Below are 22426 nucleotides of genomic sequence, written 5' to 3' on the forward strand. Positions count from 1 at the left end.
GGGAGGCTGAGGCAGGGGCATTGCTTCAACGTAGGAGGCAGAGGTTGCAGTGAGCCGAGATCATGCACCATTGTACTCCAGCCTGGGCAACAGAGCAAGACTCCGTCTCAAAAAAAAAAAAAAATTTTCAAAGGGGCGAGAAGTTTGGTCCTCCATTCAGCAGACATGCACCTGTGGTACCTAAGGCGAGCATCTGAGAGAAACAGCTGCAGAAGTGGGCAGGGGCCTGGCACTTCCAGCTAAGAAGTGGAGGCTCCTCTGCCCAGCCAGGCAGGTCCCTGGGAGAGGAACCCTGGTTTCATTGAGTCTTTCTGTCCCCCATCCCCCAGGAAGGCCACTCTGGCTGACATTGTGGAACAGCTGCAGGAGAAAGAGGCAGGCCCAGGGCTGCCTTCTGGGGTAAGTTGAGCCCCGGATGGGTGGGGATACAAGGACCCCTTTTTCAGAGCAAGGGGCAGGATCTCAGAAACAGTCAATGCCTAGCCCTGGCAGGACCCATTCCCTACCTGGAACCTGCAGAGACAGCATGGACTCTCAGGGTCCCCAGAATCTGAAAATGTCCCCCTTAGAAAGACGGGGCACCTACCTAAGAGACCCCTACTCCCCCTCCACAGACACACACACAGACTCTTCTCACATCTGTCCTGGACTCCGTATTTCTTCAGCCCGGTGGGGTCCCAAATTTCTTCATAGCCTCATACACACACACACAGAAGGAAGCCCCAGGTTTCTCCTGCAGACAGAGGGGACACGCCCTGCTTGCACCCCCACCTCCAGAGATCTGGCTGCCTCTTCCCACCACGGAGAGGGATTCGAAACCAGTGAGTCCTAACAGACTCACTCCCAAGACCCCATGGGGCCCTAAGAATTGGGCCTCCAACCCTGAGGTCCTCCCATACTCGCCTCCAAGACAGACGGCCCTGCAGACGGATGGGACCCCAGACCCATGACTCCCCCAAAACAGATGACCCCACACCCCCTCCATGGACAGCACCCCTTTCCCCCTCCCTTCACACAGCCGTCGCTGCCTCAGCCACGCGAGCTTCCCCCAGGCCGCCTGCCCAACGGGCTTGAGCCACCCGAGCGGACACCTCGGCCAGACCGGCCCCGGGCGCGGGACCGGCCCAAGCCGCGACGGCGGCCTCGGCCCAGAGAGGGTGGTGAGGGCGGAGGAAGCCGGCGCTCGCGCTCCGCCCCAGCCCAGGGCGGCTCCGCCCCCGCCCCTCCGCCACCGCCCACTCACACAGTGCAGCACGAGGGCTTCCTACTGCGCAAGCGCGAGCTCGATGCTAACCGCAAGTCGTCCAACCGGTGAGCGTGTGGGCGGGGCTTTGGAAGGTGGGTCTCAGGCTCCGGGTGACCAATGAGTGGAGCGGTGGGACTGAGGAGCGGGTGTGGCTGAACTTCAGGCCCTCCGGCAGGTGGGGGTGGTAGGTGGGGCCAGAGGAGGGGGTGGATTAAATCAAGAAAGCCAACCAATGAGCAGGAGAGGGTGTGGTTTAACGTCAGACGCGCCAACCCGTTTGGGTAGTAGGTGGGGCCAGATGGGGGGGGGGCTCAACTTTGATGATTCCAACCAATGAAAAGGAAGGGGTAGGACCTAAGGTTCGTGCATCTAATGGCTGATGGATGGAGCTTAGGTGGGAACAGAGAGAAAATGTTCTGAAAGTGAATAAATTGGAACCTAACCTCTTAGCAACCAACCCAGGAGTTGACTAGCTAATAGCAAAGAGGGAGGCGTCTAGCTGAGAAGGTTTCAATGGTTTGTCGTGGAGTCTGGAGAGGTCACCCAGCCAGTGAGTGGGGTGGGTCCACCCTTGAAGTTTCAAATTGGGGGATGGTCCGAAAAGGGGCAGAGCCCAAACTAATGAAGGTAGGGGTTGGGAAGGGGGAGTCATCTCTTACAGGTTTCCAAATGAGGGTCTAGCCACGATGTACCTGCTCTTGGAGGCCAGCTCCTGCTTGTCCACCCTCTTTTTGTCCTACTGAGAGGCAGAATCTGGGGACAAGTGGAGCCAAAAAGGAGTATCACCAGCCAATAATGGCGTGAGGGCTAGTCCCAAGATATGAAGTGGGCAGGACAGATTCAGATTTTGCTAGTGGAATCTGTAGGTGGTCTTTCTTCCTCATACCTAATGCCAAGGTAGGAATAAGCAAGGGCACCTAGTATATCTTGCTCTTAGAGGGATTCCTCCAGGATTGAGACTTTGGATGGCTGGAGAGACAGGAATTCTTTATTCCAGACAGTAGACCAATAGACCTTCCTTGAGAAAGCTCCATGATTGGGGAGGATTGAGTGGAGCAAAGGCTTACGGAGGAGACAGCTTAAGTTTTACCTTCAGGAAATTCAGTATGGGAGGGGATAAGGAAGGGAAACCCCAGCCTAGGCAACGGCTTGTTACTGAGAGACTTAGATGCTCCCCTCCGGGCAGCAACAGCCATAAGGAAGAGCATTTTAGGCATATGGCCCAACTGGGGTGCAAAAGTCCAGAGGAAGGAAGGGTCAGGCATATTCAGCCCTTGAGGATGTTAGTGAAGAGTTATCAGGCAGAGTGCTGTGGCTCTGCCTTGAGCCCCATCTTGTCACTCCAGGTCGTGGGTGAGCCTTTACTGTGTGCTTAGTAAGGGGGAACTGGGCTTCTACAAGGACTCCAAGGGCCCGGCATCCGGGAGCACACACGGTGGGGAGCCGCTGCTCAGCCTGCACAAGGCCACCAGCGAGGTGGCTAGTGACTACAAGAAAAAGAAGCATGTCTTCAAGCTCCAGTGAGCCCCCCAATGGGCAGGAGGGAGGGATCCAAGGCTCAGCTTCAACTCCCAGTGGGACCCTGACTTCCCTGGGGGACACTTGGTGGGCAGGTGGGCTGGGCTTCTTCCCCAGATCTCTCAAGTTCTGTGTCCCTTCCTGCAGGACCCAGGATGGCAGTGAGTTTTTGCTCCAGGCAAAAGATGAGGTGAGATCTGGTCCTTTCCTCCATCTGTGTGGACCTCAGTAATGACCTGGCTGGCTGGCTGGCTCCTGGCCCAAAGTGATGGGGCTGTGAGAAGGGACACTCATAGGCCAGAGTTATCAGGGCTGTAATGGGAAAGCCCACAGGCACTGAGAACCCAAAGGAGGTTCCTAACCCAGCGGGGAGTAGGAAGGGCTTCAGGGAGGGCTGCCTGCAGTTCCTGATGACAAAGTCCAGCCTCTTTGCCATGGTCACTCAGGTGAGACTGGAAAGATGGGAGGGAGTTTGCTTTAAAAAGGGCTGATTTGGCTGGGCATGGTGGCTCATGCCTGTAATCCCAGCACTTTGGGAGGCCAAGGCGGGCAAATCACCTGAGGTCAGGAGTTCGAAACCAGTCTGGCCAACATGGTGAAACCCTGTCTCTACTAAAAAATACAAAAATTAGCTGGGTATGGTGGCAGGTGCCTTAATCCCAGCTACTTGGGAGGCACAGGCAGGAGAATTGTTTGAACCCAGGAGGCGGAGGTTGCAGTGAGCCGAGATGGAGCCATTGCACTCAAGCCTGGGGGACAACAGCTCAAGACTGCTTTCAAAAATAAAATAAAATAAAATAAAATAAAATAAATAAAAATGGTGATTCAGAGGGACGGCGGGGGTCTAGAAAAAGGAGTGATTCAGGTCGGGCAGCATGGCTCATGCCTGTAATCCCAGCAATTTGGGAGGCCAAGGCAGGAGATTGCTTGAACCCAGGACTTCAAGACCAGCCTGGGCAACACAGAAAGATCCCATCTCTACAAATAATAATAAATTAGCCAGGAGTGGTGGCACACGCCTGTGGTCCCAGCTACTCAGGAGGCCAAGTGGAAGGATCATCTGAATCAGGGAGGTCAAGGCTATAATGAGCTGTGATTGTGCTATTGCACTCCAGGCTGGGTGACAGAGTGAGATTCTGTCTCAAAAACAAGAGGGGGTGGGGGATCTAGGTAGAGGGAACTGCAAGTGCAGAGGACCAGGAATGCAGAATTGCAAAGGGTTAACTGCTGGAGGACAGAGTTCATGGAAGAAGATCCCAGAAAGGTTCCCTGGAGATAGGTGTCTCAGGACATGATGGGCCATTTGGAGGAGATTGGATTTTTTATCTAAGGGCACTGGAGAGCTAGGGGGGATTACAGTGATGTGTGAAAAAGATTCCCGGCCTGGCATGGTGGCCCACACCTGTAATCCCAGCACTTCGGGAGGCCGAGGTGGGCGGATCACCTGAGGTTGGGAGTTCGAGACCAGCCTGACCAACATGGAGAAACCCCACCTCTACTAAAAATGCAAAATTAGCCAGGCGTGGTGGCACATGCCTGTAATCCCAGCTACTCGGGAGGCTGAGGCAGAATGGTGTGAACCCAGGAGGCAGAACTTGCAGTGAGCTGAGATCACGCTACTGCACTCCAGCCTGGGCGACAGAGTGAGACTCCATTTCAAAACAAAACAAGCAAAAAACAAAGACAGATTCCTTTGGCTACCTGCATGGGTAGCCCAGGCCGCGGCCAGGGCCAGGGCAGGGACCCAAGTGGGAGAGCGCATGGCTGGGCCACACAAGCCTGTGGGGAGAGGAGGAAGAGGAGTCTGAGAGAGGCAAGCGTGGAGATGGTTTGAAGAGATGTTGAGAGTAATAACTAACACTTGTTATCTCTTTCGATCCTCACAAGATACAATGAAGGAGTAGGCCTTTTTTTTTTTTTTTTTTTTTTAATGACACGGAGTTTCTCTCTTGTTGCCCTGGCTGGAGTGCAATGGCGCAATCTCAGCTCAATGCAACCTCCGCCTCCGGGGTTCAAGCGTTTCTCCTGCTTCAGCCTCCTAGGTAGCTGGGATCACAGGCATGTGCCACCATGCCCAGCTAATTTTTGTATTTTTAGTAGAGACGGGTTTTCTCCATGTTGGTCAGGCTGGTCTCAAACTCTTGACGTCAGGTGATCCACCCGCCTCGGCCTCCCAGAGTGTTGGGATTACAGGCATGAGCCACCATGCCCAGCCAGAAGTAGGCCTTTACCCACTACATGACTTATTTTACTTATCTGCACAATGAAGATTAAAAGTAGTTTCTTGGCATGGCATGGTACCTCACACCTGCAATTCCAGCTGGGAAGGCTGGAAGGGTTTGGGAGGCTGAGGTGGGCAGATCATTTGAGGTCAGGAGTTCAACACCAGTGTGGCCAATGTGGCGAAACCCCATCTCTACTAAAAATACAAAAAGTAAGCAGGCATGGTGGCACATGCCTGTAGTCCCAGATACTTGGGAGACTGAGGCACAAGAATCCCTTGAACCTGGGAGATGGAGATTGCAGTGAGCTGACACGGAGCCATTGCACTCCAGCCTAGGGGAAGAGCAAGATTCTGTCTCAAAAAAAAAAAAAAGTTTCTTATCGTAGGGTTACTGTGAGAATTAAATTGCTCCATGTTTAATTGATACATGATAAACTGATACTTAGCACAGGGCCTAGTAAATGTCAGTGCTCTAGTAGTGCCTGCTCATATTATTATCATTGTGTCATTTATCTTTGTAGTAGGAAGTATATATAATCCTATTGCATAAGTTTAAGGGAGTTAAACCACTAAAGTGTTTGGAACAGAGCCTGGCACATACTGCTTTGTAACTGCATCATCATCATCATCATCATCATCATCATCCCTTTTTAATAGATGAGAAAACTGAATTTCAGAGAGGGTAGTTTGATCTGAAATTCACCTATTATTCCAGCTTCCCTCTTCCAAATGCGGACTCTGTGCCCTGTTTCTTCCCCCAGGAGGAGATGAACAGCTGGCTGGAGGCTGTGGCTGCCTCAGTGGTGGAACACGCAGAGATCGCCCGCTGGGGCCAGACACTACCCACTACTTCATCCACAGATGAGGGCAACCCTAGGAGGGAAGGCGGAGATCGCAGGGCCAGCGGGCGCAGGAAGTGACTTCCACCCCCAGGGCTTGACACATCTGTCCCCCCTCTTTTCCGCACTGTGGGCACAAAGACACTTTTTCTTCCGCAGGGGCGGGAGCTCCTAGTTCCAACACTGAGGACGGGTGACATGGTGGGCACCGGAAAGGAGGGGACTTCTCCGGCACCCCAAGAAGTGGTGGGGAGATTGCTGCCCCTATAGCCATATCTCGGCCCCTTCCCACTCACCACCCCCACCCCAGGTGCTGGGGCTCCCTTATTTTTATGCAATAACTGAGCTTGATGGGGGTGGGCAGGGGCCTAGTTGAGCCAAGCCCCCTGCCGCATCTGCAGATCCTGCCCCAAGAAGCTGGGGTGGTGGGGGCGGTAATTCCTGCCCCCCCTCTCTGCCCTAGGGATGGGCATGGGGGCGCTGGTGAGGTCCCCTGGACCATCCAGGGTGCTAGGGGGTAGGGAGGGGATACCCCCTACCCGCCTTTACCTCACTTCCAATGCTGCCTTGATCTCTGTCTGGGAGGGGGGAGTGAAGGGGCCCTAGCCCCTGCGCTCCACCGCCTCAGAGCCATGCGGTTAATTCCTGACTTAGTTTATTTTTGCAAAACGTCGATCTCCTCCTCCCCCGCCCCGCATCTGCGAAGGCTTTTGGAGGGGCGTCAAAGCTCAAAACTGTCTTCCTCTCTCCTCCCCCCTCCAGTTGTAAATGCCACTTCATGAGGGGAGGGGCGAGGGGAAGCCCTCCCCCTGCATGCTTCTGGCTGGAGCACCTCCCTGGGGAGTGGGGGAATTGGGTTGTGGGCAGCCCCCATGGCCGCCTGGAGAAGCCGCTGGGGCCCGGGGGTGTGGGGCGGTGTGGCGGGCGCACACTGTATGTACCTATAATAAACCCTTTGGCTTTGACGGTCTATGGTCCTTTGTTTGGGTTTTCTGGGCTGCGCCCGGGAGGATTGAAAGGAGGGCAGTGGTGGCTGTAGGGGTGGGTGCGGGGTGGGGAGCGGGGCACGGGAGTACCGTGGATGCAGAGAACATCCAGATGTACCCCTTGATGTGGACTTAATTTCGGGGTCTAAACACACGCCCCTTGACGAAGCACCTAGATGCCATACCTAAAACGAGAATCTAGAGGGATGGAGAATATTTCGTTATGCTTTGTAACAAACTTCCCCAAAGGCTACTCCGGGTCCGCCCCGTCCAGTTCAGGAAAGGCGGACCCCTTTAAGGAGGCGGAAAAGTTAACCGCGATGGGCAGGCGCTCTGTCCAATCGCTAGTGACCCCTGGAGTCTCTGGCCCAATGAGCAGCCGATGGAGGCGGGGTCCGGATGCACACCCGGAAGTGGGTGAGGGCCAGCCGGCTCGCCTGGGGGCCATGGCAGCAGCGGCTACTGCAGCCGAGGGGCTACCGAGTCGGGGGCCTCCCGGGGAAGTCATTCATCTGAATGTAGGAGGCAAGAGGTGAGTGTGGGAGACTCCTGAGGTCCCATCCTTGGGGGCGGGAAGCAGGGTGGGAGTATCCGCCTCTCTTGGGGGAATCCCTGTCCATCAAGGGTTGCTCCGCCCCCCGTTGGAGGCGCGAGAGCCTGGAAAAACGCCGGGGGAGGGGGGAAGGGAGGGAACCCTGGATCCTGCGGGAGGAGGCCGCATTCCTCACCCGCTCCTCTTCATCTCTTGCGTCCGTTTACCTTCCCCTCCCAGATTCAGTACCTCTCGCCAGACTCTCACCTGGATCCCAGACTCCTTCTTCTCCAGGTGATCGGGAGAGCGAGTTTGGGGAGAGGGTAGGAGGGATGGAGAGGGCGTAGGAGACCTAATGAGCACTCCCCCGGCCCGTGACGCCTGCTCGTTGTCCCTTCCCTGCAGTCTTCTGAGCGGACGCATCTCGACGCTGAAAGATGAGACCGGAGCAGTGAGTCGGACAACAGCTGAAATGGGATGGGGGGAGGGGTTGGTAGGAAGAGGGGCAGGACCCCACTCAGTCCTTCCTTTTACCCCATCCATCCTCTGCCCCACTTTCCCGCAGATCTTCATCGACAGGGACCCTACAGTCTTCGCCCCCATCCTCAACTTCCTGCGCACCAAAGAGTTGGACCCCAGGTTGGCGTGGAAAAAGGGGAGGGAGTCCCACACTGTCTTCACCCCCTGAGAAGTTCTTTCACCTCTGAATGTCCACATGAGCTCCATTCTATTAGAATTCTCATTCGGAACCTTGATCAAAGGCCGGGCGCGCAAGGGTTGCTCACGCCTGTCATCCCAACACTTTGGGAGGCGAAGGTGGGAGGATCACTTGAGCCCAGAATTTGGAGACCAACGTGGGCAACATAGCGAGACCCCATCTCTAAAAAAGCAAACAAGCAAAACTTCATGAGAACCTTGATCATTTTAAAATTATATGTCCTTCGATTTCTCCCTACACACACAAACACACACACACTCACATTTCCTTCACCCATATCATCACTCCTTAGAATCTTGATTCCATCAAAACTTCCTACCCCTTGACATTCTCTGTGCAGTTTTGAAAATTGCTCTCTCAGAATTCTCTGCTCACCCCCACACCTAGACTCTGACCTCTAGTCAATTCCACTACCCAGGGGTGTCCACGGTTCCAGTCTCCTCCACGAAGCCCAGTTCTATGGGCTCACTCCTCTGGGTAAGTGGGAGCCCCACCTATTATCCTCATTGTATAGAAAACCAACTCTGTAGTGATGCTGCCTGCCCCTCTTCCCCTTCTCTCCTGAAAGAGGGCTGGGGTAGAGGTGGGAAGACTGGTTATAGCCCTTGCTGGGTCTGTATTGGTACTGGGAGGAATACTGGTACTCTGTGTAGAAAGAAATGGGGTGGCCTCAGCATCTCCCTAAGTCCCAGCCTTTAAGTCCTCCTGTTGCAGTTCGTCGCCTTCAGCTTCGAGAGGAGCTGGATCGATCTTCTTGCGGAAACGTCCTCTTCAATGGTTACCTGCCCCCACCAGGTGGGCACTCCCAGTGGAATGGAGGGGCGTGGAGGTGGGCTAAAGACTACATTTCCCATAAGGCTGCAGCTCTTGGTGCCTGTGCTAGTGAGCCCTGAGATACAGTGGGGGGTGTAGTTCCCTATCAGGTGCTTGGGCTGATACTTGGAAAGGAAGTCGGAAACATTCCCCATGAGGCAATGGGTCAGCTAGCCCTTGAGGCTCAGAAGGATGCCCTGGAGCCCCATGGAAGTTGTAGTCCAGGTTTGGTTTCTTTGTCGGGGGGGCTTTGGAAGACCTTGGATTCTTTGCATGGAGGGGAGAAATATTAATAGGAAGTTACTGACAGTAATGCCCATGATAGCTAGCCCACTGACCATTGAAGGTATGCCCCAGTGGTTATTGGAACTAGGCTTTTCTGATTGGTAGAAGGAACAGAGTAGGGAAATTTCTTTTTTTTTTTTTGAGACGGAGTCTTGCTCTGTCGCCCGGCCTGGAGTGCAGTGGCCGGATCTCAGCTCACTGCAGGCTCCGCCTCCCGGGTTTACACCATTCTCCTGCCTCAGCCTCCCAAGTAGCTGGGACTACAGGCGCCCGCCACCTCGCCCAGCTAGTTTTTTGTATTTTTTAGTAGAGACGGGGTTTCACCGTGTTAGCCAGGATGGTCTCGATCTCCTGACCTCGTGATCCGCCCGTCTCAGCCTCCCAAAGTGCTGGGATTACAGGCTTGAGCCACCGCGCCCGGCCGGGAAATTTCATCTACAGCTTTGTTTCCCTAACTGCAGTCAGTACCTGCTACCTTCATGAAATTTGCCAGCTATAAAGACCTGTAGTAGTATTTTTCCAACTGAGTTTTATCCTGTTTTCCAAAAAACAATCATTTTATTTATTTATTTATTTTTTAATTTTATGAGACAGGGTCTGGCTTTGTCGCCCAGGCTGGAATGCAGTCTTGGCTCACTGCAACCTCTGCCTCTCAGGTTCAAGCCTTCCTCCCACCTCAGGTCTGCCACCGAATAGCTGAGATTATAGGCACTTCCCACCACGCCCGGCTAATTAAAAAGAAAAATCATCTTAAATGCAAGCTTTATATTATAAATACAAAGTAAACATGAAAATAAAACCCAAACATAGCAGTGTTATTAAACTCTGGCCTGGAGCCGTGGCTCACACCTGTAATCCTAGCAGTTTGGAGGCTGAGACAGGTGGATCACTTGAGACCTGGAGTTTGAGACCAGCCCAGGTGACATAGCAAGACCTCGTCTCTACTAAAAATAAAAAAAATTAGCCAGGTGTGGTGGTGTGCACCTGTGGTCCTACCTACTCAGGAGGCTGGGGTGGGACAATCACTTGAACCCAGGAAGTCAAGGCTGCAGTAAGCTATGATCATGCCTTACACCCCAGCCTGGGCGACAGAGTGCGATGCTATCTCAAAACAAAGCAAAACGAAAAACAACTCTGGCTAGATGCTATTGCTTGTGAAAGGTGCAGTCTTCCCTTTATTAAAAGTGAAAATTAGGGCTGGGCACGGCGACTCACGCCTGTAATCCCAGCACTTTGGGAGGCCGAGGTGGGTGGATCACCTGAGGTCAGGAGTTCAAGACCAGCCTGGCCAACATGGTGAAACCCTGTCTCTGGCAAAAATACAAAAGATTAGCCATGTGTCGTGGTGGGTACTTGTAATCCCAGCTACTTGGGAGGCTGAGGCAGGAGAATTACTTGAACCTGGGAGGCGGAGGTTGCAGTAAGCCAAGATTACACCATTGCATTCCGGCCTACGTGACAAGAGCGAAACTCCAACTCAAAGAAAGGAAAATTAGGTAATACTGCAGATTCATTAATATAACAGCAGCACCAGACTCAGTCTTCCTCTGTGCTGTGCTCAAGGGAACTGAAAGGGGAGTAACTTGCTATGTGGTTTAGTGTCATTTCATGCCATGTCACTGCACCACCTAAAATCTTCACCCGGAGACCATGTCCCACACGTGGGGAAATCAATCACTGTCATAGTAAGTGCTTGCTGTGTGACAGCCACGATTACAATGACTGTTACTCTACCTCTTATTCTCACTCTAGTGTTCCCAGTGAAGCGGCGGAACCGGCACAGCCTAGTGGGGCCTCAGCAGCTAGGAGGACGGCCAGCCCCTGTCCGACGGAGCAACACGATGCCCCCCAACCTTGGCAATGCAGGGCTGCTGGGCCGAATGCTGGATGAGAAAAGCCCTCCCTCACCCTCAGGTACGATTCTATCTTGTGGAAGGTTGGGGGAGCTGTGGGGCCCCTGTGACCCTCTTCTGATCCCTACTCTTCCCCTCAAGGACAACCTGAGGAGCCGGGGATGGTGCGCCTGGTGTGTGGACACCATAACTGGATCGCTGTGGCCTACACCCAGTTTCTAGTCTGCTACAGGTGCTTGGGGAGGGAGTGGCCAGAAGTCCCAGCCCTGTTGATGGGAAGGGCATACGGTGAGGGTTGGTGATGTCCCCTCAATCCTACAGGTTGAAGGAAGCGTCTGGCTGGCAGCTGGTGTTTTCCAGCCCCCGCCTGGACTGGCCCATCGAACGACTGGCGCTCACAGCCCGGGTGCCTGGTGGGGCTTTGGGTGAACATGACAAGATGGTGGCAGCGGCTACTGGCAGCGAGATCCTGCTATGGGCTCTGCAGGCGGAAGGCAGTGGCTCCGAGATAGGTATGACCCCAAGCCTTTTCCAGAACCCTCTGTCCTTTAAATTCTACGGCCTGTTAAAATAACCCACCCCATAAAATTCTCAAACCCGTAAGAATTCTCTGCCCTATTAGATCTCTTTGTGTCATTAGAATGCTCCAGCCCTTCAGAATTCTATATCCTCTTAGAATTCCTTGGCTTCCTAGAAAAATCCACCCACATGCAATTCTCCCTCCATCAGAATTCCCTGCCCTGTTAGATCTCTTGGTTTTGTTAGAATGCGCCATTCTGTGTGGCCATTGGAAATCTCTGACTTGGCCTGGTGCAGTGGCTCACGCTTGTAATCCCAGCACTTTGGGAGGCTGAGGCGGGCAGATCACTTGAGGTCAGGAGTTCGAGACCCCCCGGCCAACATGGTGAAACCCCGTCTTTACTTAAAAAATACAAAAAATTAGCTGGACATGGTGGCACATGTCTGTAATCCCAGCTACTCAGGAGGTAGAGGCAGGAGAATCCCTGGAACCTAGGAGGCAGATGTTGCAGTGAGCTGAGATCACACCACTGCATTCCAGCCTGAGTGACAGAGTGAGACACCATTTCAGGAAAAAAAAAAAAAAGAAATCTCTGACTTATGGCTGGGCACAGTAACTTACACCTGTAGTTCCAGCACTTTGGGAGGCCATGGCAAAAGGATTGCTTGAGGCCAGGAGTTTGAGGCTACCGTGAGCTACGTAAGCCATGATTGTACCACTGCACTCCAGCCTGGACAACAGAGTAAGACCCTGTCTCAAAGCCTCAACAACAAATCTTGGACTTATTAATCTGTCCCCAAATAAATCTTAGCCCTTGTAAGAATACCCTGCCACCACTGGAGGTTTTTTTGCCTCGTTGCAAAGCTCAATGCTGTTAGAATTCCAGAACTCTTTAGAATCCCATACCCCATCAGAAATCTTCTGGCCCATTTTATCCTAATTCCTGCTGGAATCTTCACTTTTTTTTTTGAAATGGAGTCTCTGTCTATTGTCCAGATTGGAGTACAGCTCACAATCTCGGCTCACTGCAACCTCTGCCTCCTGGGTTCAAGCAATTCTCTTCCCTCAACCTCCCAAGTGTGCGCTACCACACTCAGCTAATTTTTATATTTTTAGTAGAGATGGAGTTTCAGCATGTTGGCCAGGCTGGTCTTGAACTCCTGGCCTCAAGTGATCCGCCCACCTCAGTCTCTCAAAGTGTTGGGATTACAAGTGTGAGCCACCGTGCCCGGCCCCTGATGGAATCTTCTATCCTTCAAGGATTCTGTGGTCCCACTGAATCCTCTGGGCCTTGGAGTTTTTCCTCCCACCGCTCCTCCTCCATGAGGCAGGGTTCTAGCCAAGCCCTTTTTGCCCACTGCAGGAGTCTTCCATCTGGGGGTGCCTGTGGAGGCCTTGTTCTTCGTTGGGAACCAGCTCATTGCTACAAGTCACACAGGGCGCATCGGGGTGTGGAATGCCGTGACCAAGCATTGGCAGGTCAGAGTTCTGGCCAGCCTGGCTGACCCCTTCCCAGTTTTCCAGACCGTACAGACCCAGGGAGGGTTTGCATCTGCCCCCACCCCCAGCCCCTAAACCTGGAGGAAGCCAGAGAACCGGCAGCTGGCCAGAGCCTGGGGATATCTGTGATAAAGGCCTAAGGAGCATCAGGGAAGTCTTCCTGGAGGAAGGGCTGCAGAGCCCACATGAAGCATGAATGTGTTTTAAAAGGAGGAGGGAGAATTCCCTGGGACTGGGTTAGAGAACAGGTTAGGGGAGATGCTGTAGGAGACAAGAACTGGCTTGGCTCGGTGGCTCACACCTGTAATCCCAGCACTTTGGGAGGCCGAGGTGGGAGGATGGCTTTGGGAGAAAGACAGACAGAGGCAGAGAAAGCGACAGAAAGGGAGAAAACCAGGCAAATAGAAATAAGAAATAGAAAATCAGAAAGAGGTGACAGAGAAGGGTAGACAGAGTCAAACCAGACTGAACCTCTGTGGCAGATGGGGGAAGACAGAGAAATAAAGGGGGATGAATTAGAGTCATGTCAGAAGTAGAGTGGAGGCCGGGTGCGATGACTCCCGCCCGTAATCCCAGCACTTTGGGAGGCCGAGGCAGGAGGATGGCTTGAGCCCAGGAGTTTGACACCAGCCTGGGCAACATGATAAGACTCTCTCTACACAGAAATTTAAAAAATTAAAACTTTAAAAAGTACAGAGTCCAGGAGAGGCCAAGAGTCAGAGAGAGATGCATCAAAGGGAGGAAGGGAGGGAACAAGACAGGGACAAAGGTAGGCCTGGGGTGGATGGGGCTGGGGAGCAGTGGGTGGGTTCTGGAGGTGGAGGAGAGGGCCCGTCCTCTGTGAGGGGTCACCACGGAAGCCAAGGAGTGGAAGGGCTCCCGGCTGCAGCCTGTCCTGCCCCACCCCCAGGTCCAGGAGGTGCAGCCCATCACCAGTTATGATGCAGCAGGCTCCTTCCTCCTCCTGGGCTGCAACAACGGCTCCATCTACTATGTGGGTGAGCAGCAGCCTGTGTCCTGGGTGCCCGAGAGCCTCCCCTGGGAGAGGGGAAGGGAGGGAGAGAGGCTGGGCCACCTGGAACAAACCCGCTCTACCCTCCCTGCCCACCCCAGATGTGCAGAAGTTTCCCTTGCGCATGAAAGACAACGACCTCCTTGTCAGCGAGCTCTATCGGGACCCGGCAGAGGATGGGGTCACCGCCCTCAGTGTCTACCTCACCCCCAAGACCAGTAAGCTATGACCCATCTTCCCCTGCTGCCGTCACCAGCCAGCCCCAGCGCCAGCTTGTAGCTATCCCCCAACTTGTGTAGCATGACCCGGGGGGGTCATCAAGGGGCGGCAGATTCAACTCTCTCTCTTTTTTTTTTGTTTTTTTTGTTTTTTGAGACAGAGTCTTGTTCTGTTGCCCAGGCTGGAGTGCAGTGGTGTAATCTTGGCTCACTGCAACCTCCACCTCCTGAGTTCGAGCGATTCTCCTGCCTCAGCCTCCTGAGTAGCTAGGATTACAGGTGCACACCATCAGGCCTGGCTAAAACAAAAAAAGAAAGCATATTAGTGATTTCTAGAGGCTATCAGAAGTGAGAAATGTGGAGCTGCTGCTAAAGATCAGGAGGTTTATTACAGGGGTGATGAAAATACTCTGGAATTCGTTCATGGTGATAGTTGTACAACCTTGTGAATATACCAAAATCCGCTGAATTGTGCACGTTAAAATGGCAAATTTTATGGTATGAGAATTACGTCTCAAAAATTAACCCATTCTGCATTTGATGCCAAGAAAACAAAACAACTGTCTCAAGTAAGAGAACTCAGCTTCATCTGCTGTAAAACCTGCATCTGTGGTGTTTTATGAACATGTGAACATCATGCCTTAATCACAAAGATGGGAAAGAAACACAAAGATTAACTCCTAATGGTCCACTCTGCCGCCGGTGGAGAGGCTGGTCATGATCTAGCACCTAGAACAGTGCTTATACAGGGATGCTCAGTAAATATTTGTTGAATGACTGGATGAGAGTTGAATCTGGCTGGACACAGTGGGTCACGCCTGTAATCCCAACACTTTGGGGGCCTGAGGCGGGCGGATCTGAGGTCAGGAGTTTGAGACCAGCTTGGCCAACATGGTGAAATCCCATCTCTACTAAAACTACAAAAATTAGCCAGGCATGGCAGACACTGTAGTGAGCCTGCTGCCCAGGCTGGAGTGCAGTGGCGTGATCTCAGCTCACTGCAACTTCCGCCTCTTGGGTTCAAGCAATTCTCCTGCCTCAGCTTCCCAAGTAGGGGAGGATTACAGATGCGCATCACCATGCCCAGCTAATTTTTCTACTTTTAGTAGAGACTGGGTTACGCCATGTTGGCCAGGCTCAGTATGCTTCCTATACCTATGGATTTGCCTGTTCTGGACAATTCATGTAAATGGGGTCATACATTATGTGGCCTTTTGTGTCTGCATTTTTCACTTACCATAATTTTTGAATGGTTAGTGTTTTCTGGGTCTTAAGATATCTTTACCTATTCTAGGTTACACAGATCTTCTCCTGAGTTTCTTCTAGAAGATTTACAGTTTTAGTTTTTACATAGAAGTCTGTTCTATCAGAAATTAAATTTTATGTATGATGTGAGGTAGGGATTATTCTTTTTTAAAAAAAAAATAGAGAGAGGGTCTTGCTGTGTTGCAAGGAGTGCTAGAGTGCAGTGGCTAGAGTGCAGTGGCATGATCTCAGTTCTCTGCAACCTCTGCCACTCGGGCTCAAGTGATCCTCCCACCTCAACCTCCTGAACAGCAGAACCACAAGCTTGCATCACCACACCTGTCTAATTTTTGTATTCTTTTGTAGAGACAGGGTTTTGTCATGTTGCCCAGGCTAGTCTTGAACTCCTGGGCTCAAGTGATCCTCACACTTTGGCCTCCAAGTGCTGGAAATACAGACTTGAGTCACTGTGCCTGGCCATAGCTGCTGCTGCTGCTGCTGCTGCTTCTTTTTTTTTTTTTTTAAAGCAAAAATAAGTTAATAATACACCTAACTTCACGGCAGATTATCACCTTTCTTCTTTGTAAGGTCTTTTTCTTATTTCTGTCTTTCTTTTTTTTTTTTTCTTAGACAGAGTATCGCTCTGTCATTCAACCCAGGCTGGAGTGCAATGGCGCAATCTTGGCTCACTACGACCTCTGCCTCCTGGGTTCAAGCAATTCTCCTGCCGCAGCCTCCCAAGTAGCTGGGATTACGGGTGCCTGCCACCATGCCTGGCTAATTTTTGCATTTTTAGTAGAGGCGGGGTTTTGCCACATTGGCCGAACTGGTCTTGAACTCCTGGGATACTCCTGCCTTTGTCTCCCAAAGTGCTGGAATTGCAGGCGTGGACCACTGCACCCAGCCTCTTTCTTATTTCGCTTAGTTATTCATTTCCTCCTCATCTCCCTTCCCACCACGTGCCACTATTATGTCATTTTTATTTGTTTTTTGAGACAGAGTCTTGCTTCTTCACCTAGGCTAGAGTGCAGTGGCGCAGTCATAGCTCACTGCAGCCTCACCCCCTGGGTTCAAGTGATCCTCCTACTTCACCCTCTTGAGTAGCTGGGATCATAGGTGGATGCCATCACACCCAAAGAGTTTTTTGTAGAGATGAAGATCTCACTATGTTGCCCAGGCTGGCCTCAAACGCCTGGCCTCAAGCAATCTTCCTGCCTCGGCCTCTATTCTCTGTTTTTCTTTTTTTCTTTTTTTTTTTTTTTTTGAGGTGGAGTCTCCCGCTGTCGCCCAGACTGGAGTGCAGTGGCCGGATCTCAGCTCACTGCAAGCTCCGCCTGCCGGGTTTACGCCATTCTCCTGCCTCAGCCTCCGGAGTAGCTGGGACTACAGGCGCCCGCCACCTCGCCCGGCTGGTTTTTTTGTATTTTTAGTAGAGACGGGGTTTCACCGTGTTAGCCAGGATGGTCTCGATCTCCCGACCTTGTGATCCACCCGTCTCGCCTGCCTCAGCCTCCTGAGCAGCTGGGATTACAGGCTTGAGCCACCGCGCCCGGCCTATTCTCTGTTTTTCTTTCTCTTTCCTCTCTTATTTGCTGTTTCATTGTTATAATTTCTGTCTCTGGGCCTCTCCTCCTCTGACCTGTGCCTTTGTCTCCCTGTTCCTGCATTTCCCACATCTCATCACCATCTTTTTGTGTCCTTCTCTCTCTCCTTGCTTTCTGTGTCTCTGTTCTGTGTCTGTGTCTTTCTTCTTTATCTTTCTTTCTTTCTTTCTTTCTTTCCTTCCTTCCTTCCTTCCTTCTCTCTCTCTTTTTCTTTTTCTTTTTTGAGACAGAGTCTCATTCTGTCATCCAGGCTGGAGTGCAGTGGCGTGGTCTTGGCTCATTGCAACCTCTGCCTCCTGGGTTCAAGCAATTCTCATGCCTCAGCCTCCTGAGTAGCTGGGATTACAGGTATGCACCACCACGCCCAGCTAATTTTTGTATTTTTAGTAGAGACGGGGTTTCAGCACGTTGGCCAGGCTGGTCTTGAACTCCTGACCTCAGGTGATCCACCCGCCTCAACTTCCCAAAGTGATGGGATTACAGGCATGAGCCACCGCGCCCAGCCTCTCCTTGCTTTCTGACTGTGTCTCTGTTCTGTGCCTGTTTCTTTCTCTCTGCCCTGGTTTCTGTTTCTGTGGCCCAGGCCCTCTTTTCATCCTTGGCCCCTCACCAGGTGACAGTGGGAACTGGATCGAGATCGCCTATGGCACCAGCTCAGGGGGCGTGCGGGTCATCGTGCAGCACCCAGAGACGGTGGGCTCGGGGCCTCAGCTCTTCCAGACCTTCACTGTGCACCGCAGCCCTGTCACCAAGATCATGCTGTCGGAGAAGCACCTCATCTCAGGTGAGCCTCTGTGGGGTGCTCCAGTGCTGGGAGAGACAGCTCAGATGGGAGTGTGGAGGCAGAAGGATTAGAATTTCCACTGGGGAGGGACCTTGTGTAGGAAGAGAGCTCTGGTGGAGAGGATTGACCTGGGATGGGACTGTAATTGCAGAAGTGAGAGAATACCATAAGGGGATCAGTCTGGGGAGGAGTGAATCTGTGTGTGTTTGGGAATCCATCAATTCAGCAAGGATTTACGGGGCACCCACCGTGTGCCAGGCATAGGGGATACAGTGATGAACAAGACAGGCCAAGTTCCTGCCCTCATGGAGCTGACATTCTAGCAGGGATGGCAGACAATAAATATATAGAAATGGACATCAATGGCCAGGTGCGGTAGCTCACACCTATAATCCCAGCACTTTGGGAGGCCAAGGTGAGTGGCTAGGACAGGAGCAGGGACCTCTGGGAGGGGGGTACTGATAGGGTCCAGGCAGGTGACGAAATGGACCAGCCTGGGGCAAAGGACAGGGCAAGGTGACATCAGGCTCTGGAACAGTTTTGGAGGCAGAGGCAACAGGGTTTTTAGCATTTGGAATTCTGGGGAGGAAAGGATTCTCTGAAAGGGAAGAACTCAGCAAGGGCTGACCCTCCTGAAACGGAGCTGTCCTAGGGCTCTGGAGGCGCAGGCAGCATTGATGCCTGCAGCAGGCCTGATCTCCTGCTCTCCCTGTGCCCCCCTCAGTCTGTGCCGACAACAACCACGTGCGGACATGGTCTGTGACTCGCTTCCGTGGCATGATTTCCACCCAGCCTGGCTCTACCCCACTCGCTTCCTTCAAGATCCTGGCGCTGGAGTCGGCGGATGGGCATGGCGGCTGCAGTGCTGGCAATGACATTGGTGCCTACTGGCTCCTGGCCTTCCCACTCCACTGACCCCCTTACCTGACCCCTGTTGACCTCTACTAATTCCCACCTGTGGCCACCTGACCCAGGAGCCTGCAATGATTGGGGTGTGGCACCTGAGCTCCACTGACTGCTGCAACCCCCCCAGCCCTCTCTGGCCCTGGCCAACTCCAACAGCCTGGGAATGGGACCCGGGTCTTGGGGTGGTGGGTTTCATCAGTGGGGAAGGAAGTCTGAGGCTGAGGGGACCCCAGCTGGCCCTGACCCCTGCCCCTGCCTGCCCCAGGCCCCTACGGCGAACGGGACGACCAGCAAGTGTTCATCCAGAAGGTGGTGCCCAGCGCCAGCCAGCTGTTCGTGCGTCTCTCATCTACTGGGCAGCGGTAAGGACAGTCCTGTTCAACAGGGAGGGAGGTCAGGGGAGAAGGCAAGATGCCAGCCAGGTCACTGAGGCCAGAAAGGGGTCACAGCCAAGGAGCATTGAAGGATCAAAGGCTGGGAGGGAGGACAGGCCTGGTGGCTTTGGGGCGGGAGGTATCAAAGGTGTGATAGGTGTGGGTGGGAGTAACCTGGTGCAGTGCCAGCCCAGTGCAGGCAGGGCCAAGTTGGTTGGAGGCACAGGGGGAGGGGTCAGGGTGGGATGGGGGGCACAGGTAAAGGGGTCAGGGTGGGATGGGGGGCATAGGCAGAGGGGTTGGGGTGGAATAGAGGAGACCCAGGGAGCTGTAGGAGCCTTGCTTCAGCTGGGAAAGGGGCCTCAGAGGCTGTTCTGGATGAAGGGACTCTGAGCAGAGACCTAGAGGACAAGTAGGAAGGAGCAGAAGAAAGAAGGGAGGGGAAGGGGGCCCCAGGCTGAGGGAACCGTATATGCAGAGGCTGAGAAGGGCCAAATAGGGCCACACGGGAAGGACATGTGGGCTCCTGGCCTGAAGCACAGGAGGTGAGGATGGGGTACAGATGCGGGCGGGCCTTGTCAGGCTGTAGAAGGGCTGAAGCTTTGTCCTATGCGGAGAACTGTGGCCACTGCACAGGGAATGAAAGGAGGCTTGGCTCAAGCCTGTAATCCCAGCACTTTGGGAGGCCGAGACAGGTGGATCACGAGGTCAGGAGATCGAGACCATCCTGGCTAACACGGCGAAACCCCTTCTCTACTAAAAAATACGAAAAACTAGCCGGGCGATGTGGCGGGCGCCTGTAGTCCCAGCTACTCAGGAGGCTGAGGCAGGAGAATGGCGTAAACCCGGGAGGCGGAGCTTGCAGTGAGCTGAGATCCGGCCACTGCACTCCAGCCTGGGCGACAGAGCAAGACTCCGTCTCAAAAAAAAAAAAAGGAGGCTTGATGGGAGGCCAGGAGCCCAGGGAGGAGGCCAGGAGGCTGATAGGAGGTGGGGGAGCAGCTGGGACAGGCCTTGGGCCTTCCCTGGCAGTGGGAGCAGGGAAGAGCAGAAGTCTCTGGGAGATTTCCTGGGTGTTTGGGGCTGGGGTGTCCAAGAGCTGCTGGACCCTTGGGACTGGAACTCGAGAGAAAAGCAGGCTAGGGGTGGATAAAGACGGGGGCGGGCCCCTGGGGAGGCAGGAACTGCAGCCACAGTGGTGGGGACTGGGACTGGGAAGGCTGAGACAGTGAGGGTGACTGCCTTCCCCACTACACCCGCCAGGGTGTGCTCCGTGCGCTCCGTGGATGGCTCACCCACTACGGCCTTCACAGTGCTGGAGTGCGAGGGCTCCCGGCGGCTCGGCTCTCGGCCCCGGCGCTATCTGCTCACCGGCCAGGCCAACGGCAGCTTGGCCATGTGGGACCTAACCACCGCCATGGATGGCCTCGGCCAGGCACCTGGTACTCCCTGTCCCACCCCAATCCCGTCCCAAGCCCCACAGCCTCACCCAGAACCCCTCTCCACAGCCAACTTCTTGATCTCTCTCCCAGGCCCTTGCCCTCCGACCTCTTTTCCTTTGACGCCCTCTCTGCCCCGCATCCCTTCCTGCCCTTGTTTTTCAACCCCTGTCTCAGCCTCTGGCCCCCATGCATTGATCTCTGCCTCCTCTCTCCCGTCCTGTCTCTGGGTGCTTGCACTGCAATGCAACCCAGGCCCTTGCCCTATGACCCCTGTCTTGCCCCCTGACCCTGCTTCCGTGCCCCGCAGCAGGTGGCCTGACGGAGCAAGAACTGATGGAACAGCTGGAACACTGCGAGCTGGCCCCACCGGCTCCCTCGCGGGGCTCTCTCCCCAGCCCCTCACCCCGCATCTCCCTCACCAGGTAGCCACAACTCCTCTTCCCCTTCTGTGCAATGGAGGGAGAGGGGACAGTGTGGTGGCCCCAGGGGCAGAGTGGCTCAACTGCCCTGTGATGACGTGCACTTACTGTCCTTACTTCCTCAGCCTCCACTCAGCCACCAGCAACACCTCCTTGTCTGGCCACCGTGGGAACCCAAGCCCCCCGCAGGCTGAGGCCCGGCGCCGTGGTGGGGGCAGCTTTGTGGAACGCTGCCAGGAACTGGTGCGGAGTGGGCCGGACCTCCGACGGCCACCCACACCAGCCCCTTGGCCCTCCACCAGTCTCGGCACTCCCCTCACACCTCCCAAGATGAAGCTCAATGAAACTTCCTTTTGAACAACGCAGCTGCCATGATGCCTTGGGATGCCCTGGTCCTGGGGGACTCAGGTGCCTCCCTGATTCCTATGGGAACCCTGGGTTCAGGGCCAGGGCCTCCTTGGAATAAATAGTCATTGTTACTAGGTCCCCACCTTCCCTCTTTTCTGGAAGCCAAAGTCACCCTCCCCAATAAAGTCCTCACTGCCAACATCTTGCTTATTCTTAGCAGGTTTGGGACTCCCCAGGAAAGGGGTGGGGGAGATGTGGGACCCAACCTGATAATGCAAAATCAGGAACATCTACCTCTCTTGTTAAAGCAAAGGAAGGCCAGGCACAGTGGCTCACACCTATAATCCCGGCACTTTGGGAGGCCAGTTTGCTTGTGCTCAGGAGTTTCAGACTAGCCTGGGCAGCATAACAAAACCCCATCTCTACAAAAAAATTAAAAAATTAAGCAGGCGTGGTGGTGCATGCCTGTGGTCCCAGCTTCTTGGGAGGCTGAGGTGGGAGGATCGCTTGAGCCTAGGAGGCCAAGGCTACAGTGAGCCATGATCACATCACTGCACTCCAGCCTGAGTGACAAGAGTGAGATCCTGTCTCAAAAAACAAACCAAACCAAAAGAGGTGTTGCAGGGGAGGAATGTGTTGACTTTTACTCTGCCTTCAGGCGTGGCTGGATCCAGGGGTTCAAACACTAATCCAGAATTTCTTTTTTTTCTTTTTTTCTTTTTCTTTTCTTTCTTTCTTTCTTTTTTTTTTTTTTTTTTTTTTTTTTTTTTTTGAGTCTCACTCTGTCATCCAGGCTGGAGTGCAGTGGTACAATCTCAGCTCACTTCGAGCTCCGCCTCCCAGGTTCAAGCAATCCTCCTGCATCAGCCTCCCGAGTAGCTGGGATTACAGTTGTGCACCACCATGCTCAGCTAATTTTTGTATTTTTAGTAGAGACAGGGTTTCACCATGTTGGCCAGGCCGGTCTCAAACTCCTGACCTCAGGCGATCTGCCCACCTCAGCCTCCCAAAGTGCTGGGATTACAGGCAAGAACCACTGC

The 22426-nt window shown here is 53.6% G+C and overlaps 2 protein-coding genes across 2 annotated transcripts in view; both read left to right on the forward strand.

Annotated features, from left to right (window-relative positions):
• LOC105519239 (spectrin beta chain, non-erythrocytic 4-like) overlaps positions 1 to 6792 on the forward strand; it is a 19683-nt gene extending 12891 nt beyond the window's left edge. The window contains exons 9-11 of the mRNA XM_011952542.1: positions 2593 to 2766; positions 2912 to 2954; positions 5750 to 6792. Of these exons, the coding sequence (XP_011807932.1) occupies positions 2593 to 2766; positions 2912 to 2954; positions 5750 to 5908 (376 nt within the window). The 3' untranslated portion in view covers positions 5909 to 6792. The remainder of the gene's footprint in view (positions 1 to 2592; positions 2767 to 2911; positions 2955 to 5749) is intronic.
• Positions 6793 to 7216: 424 nt separating this feature from the next.
• Positions 7217 to 21585, forward strand: SHKBP1 (SH3KBP1 binding protein 1). Its single transcript, XM_011952485.1, has 18 exons — positions 7217 to 7345; positions 7586 to 7639; positions 7751 to 7796; positions 7911 to 7984; positions 8482 to 8540; positions 8778 to 8858; positions 10914 to 11075; positions 11156 to 11246; positions 11336 to 11526; positions 12898 to 13013; positions 13945 to 14032; positions 14148 to 14264; positions 17727 to 17897; positions 18622 to 18777; positions 19069 to 19165; positions 20441 to 20619; positions 20927 to 21041; positions 21164 to 21585. Exons 1-18 carry the CDS (start codon positions 7260 to 7262, stop codon positions 21393 to 21395), a joined length of 2115 nt encoding a protein of 704 aa, XP_011807875.1. The 5' UTR covers positions 7217 to 7259; the 3' UTR covers positions 21396 to 21585.
• The last annotated feature ends 841 nt before the right edge of the window (positions 21586 to 22426 follow it).

The sequence above is a fragment of the Colobus angolensis genome, unplaced genomic scaffold, assembly GCF_000951035.1.
Source record: "Colobus angolensis palliatus isolate OR3802 unplaced genomic scaffold, Cang.pa_1.0 Scaffold34, whole genome shotgun sequence".
Classification (NCBI taxonomy): domain Eukaryota; kingdom Metazoa; phylum Chordata; class Mammalia; order Primates; family Cercopithecidae; genus Colobus; species Colobus angolensis.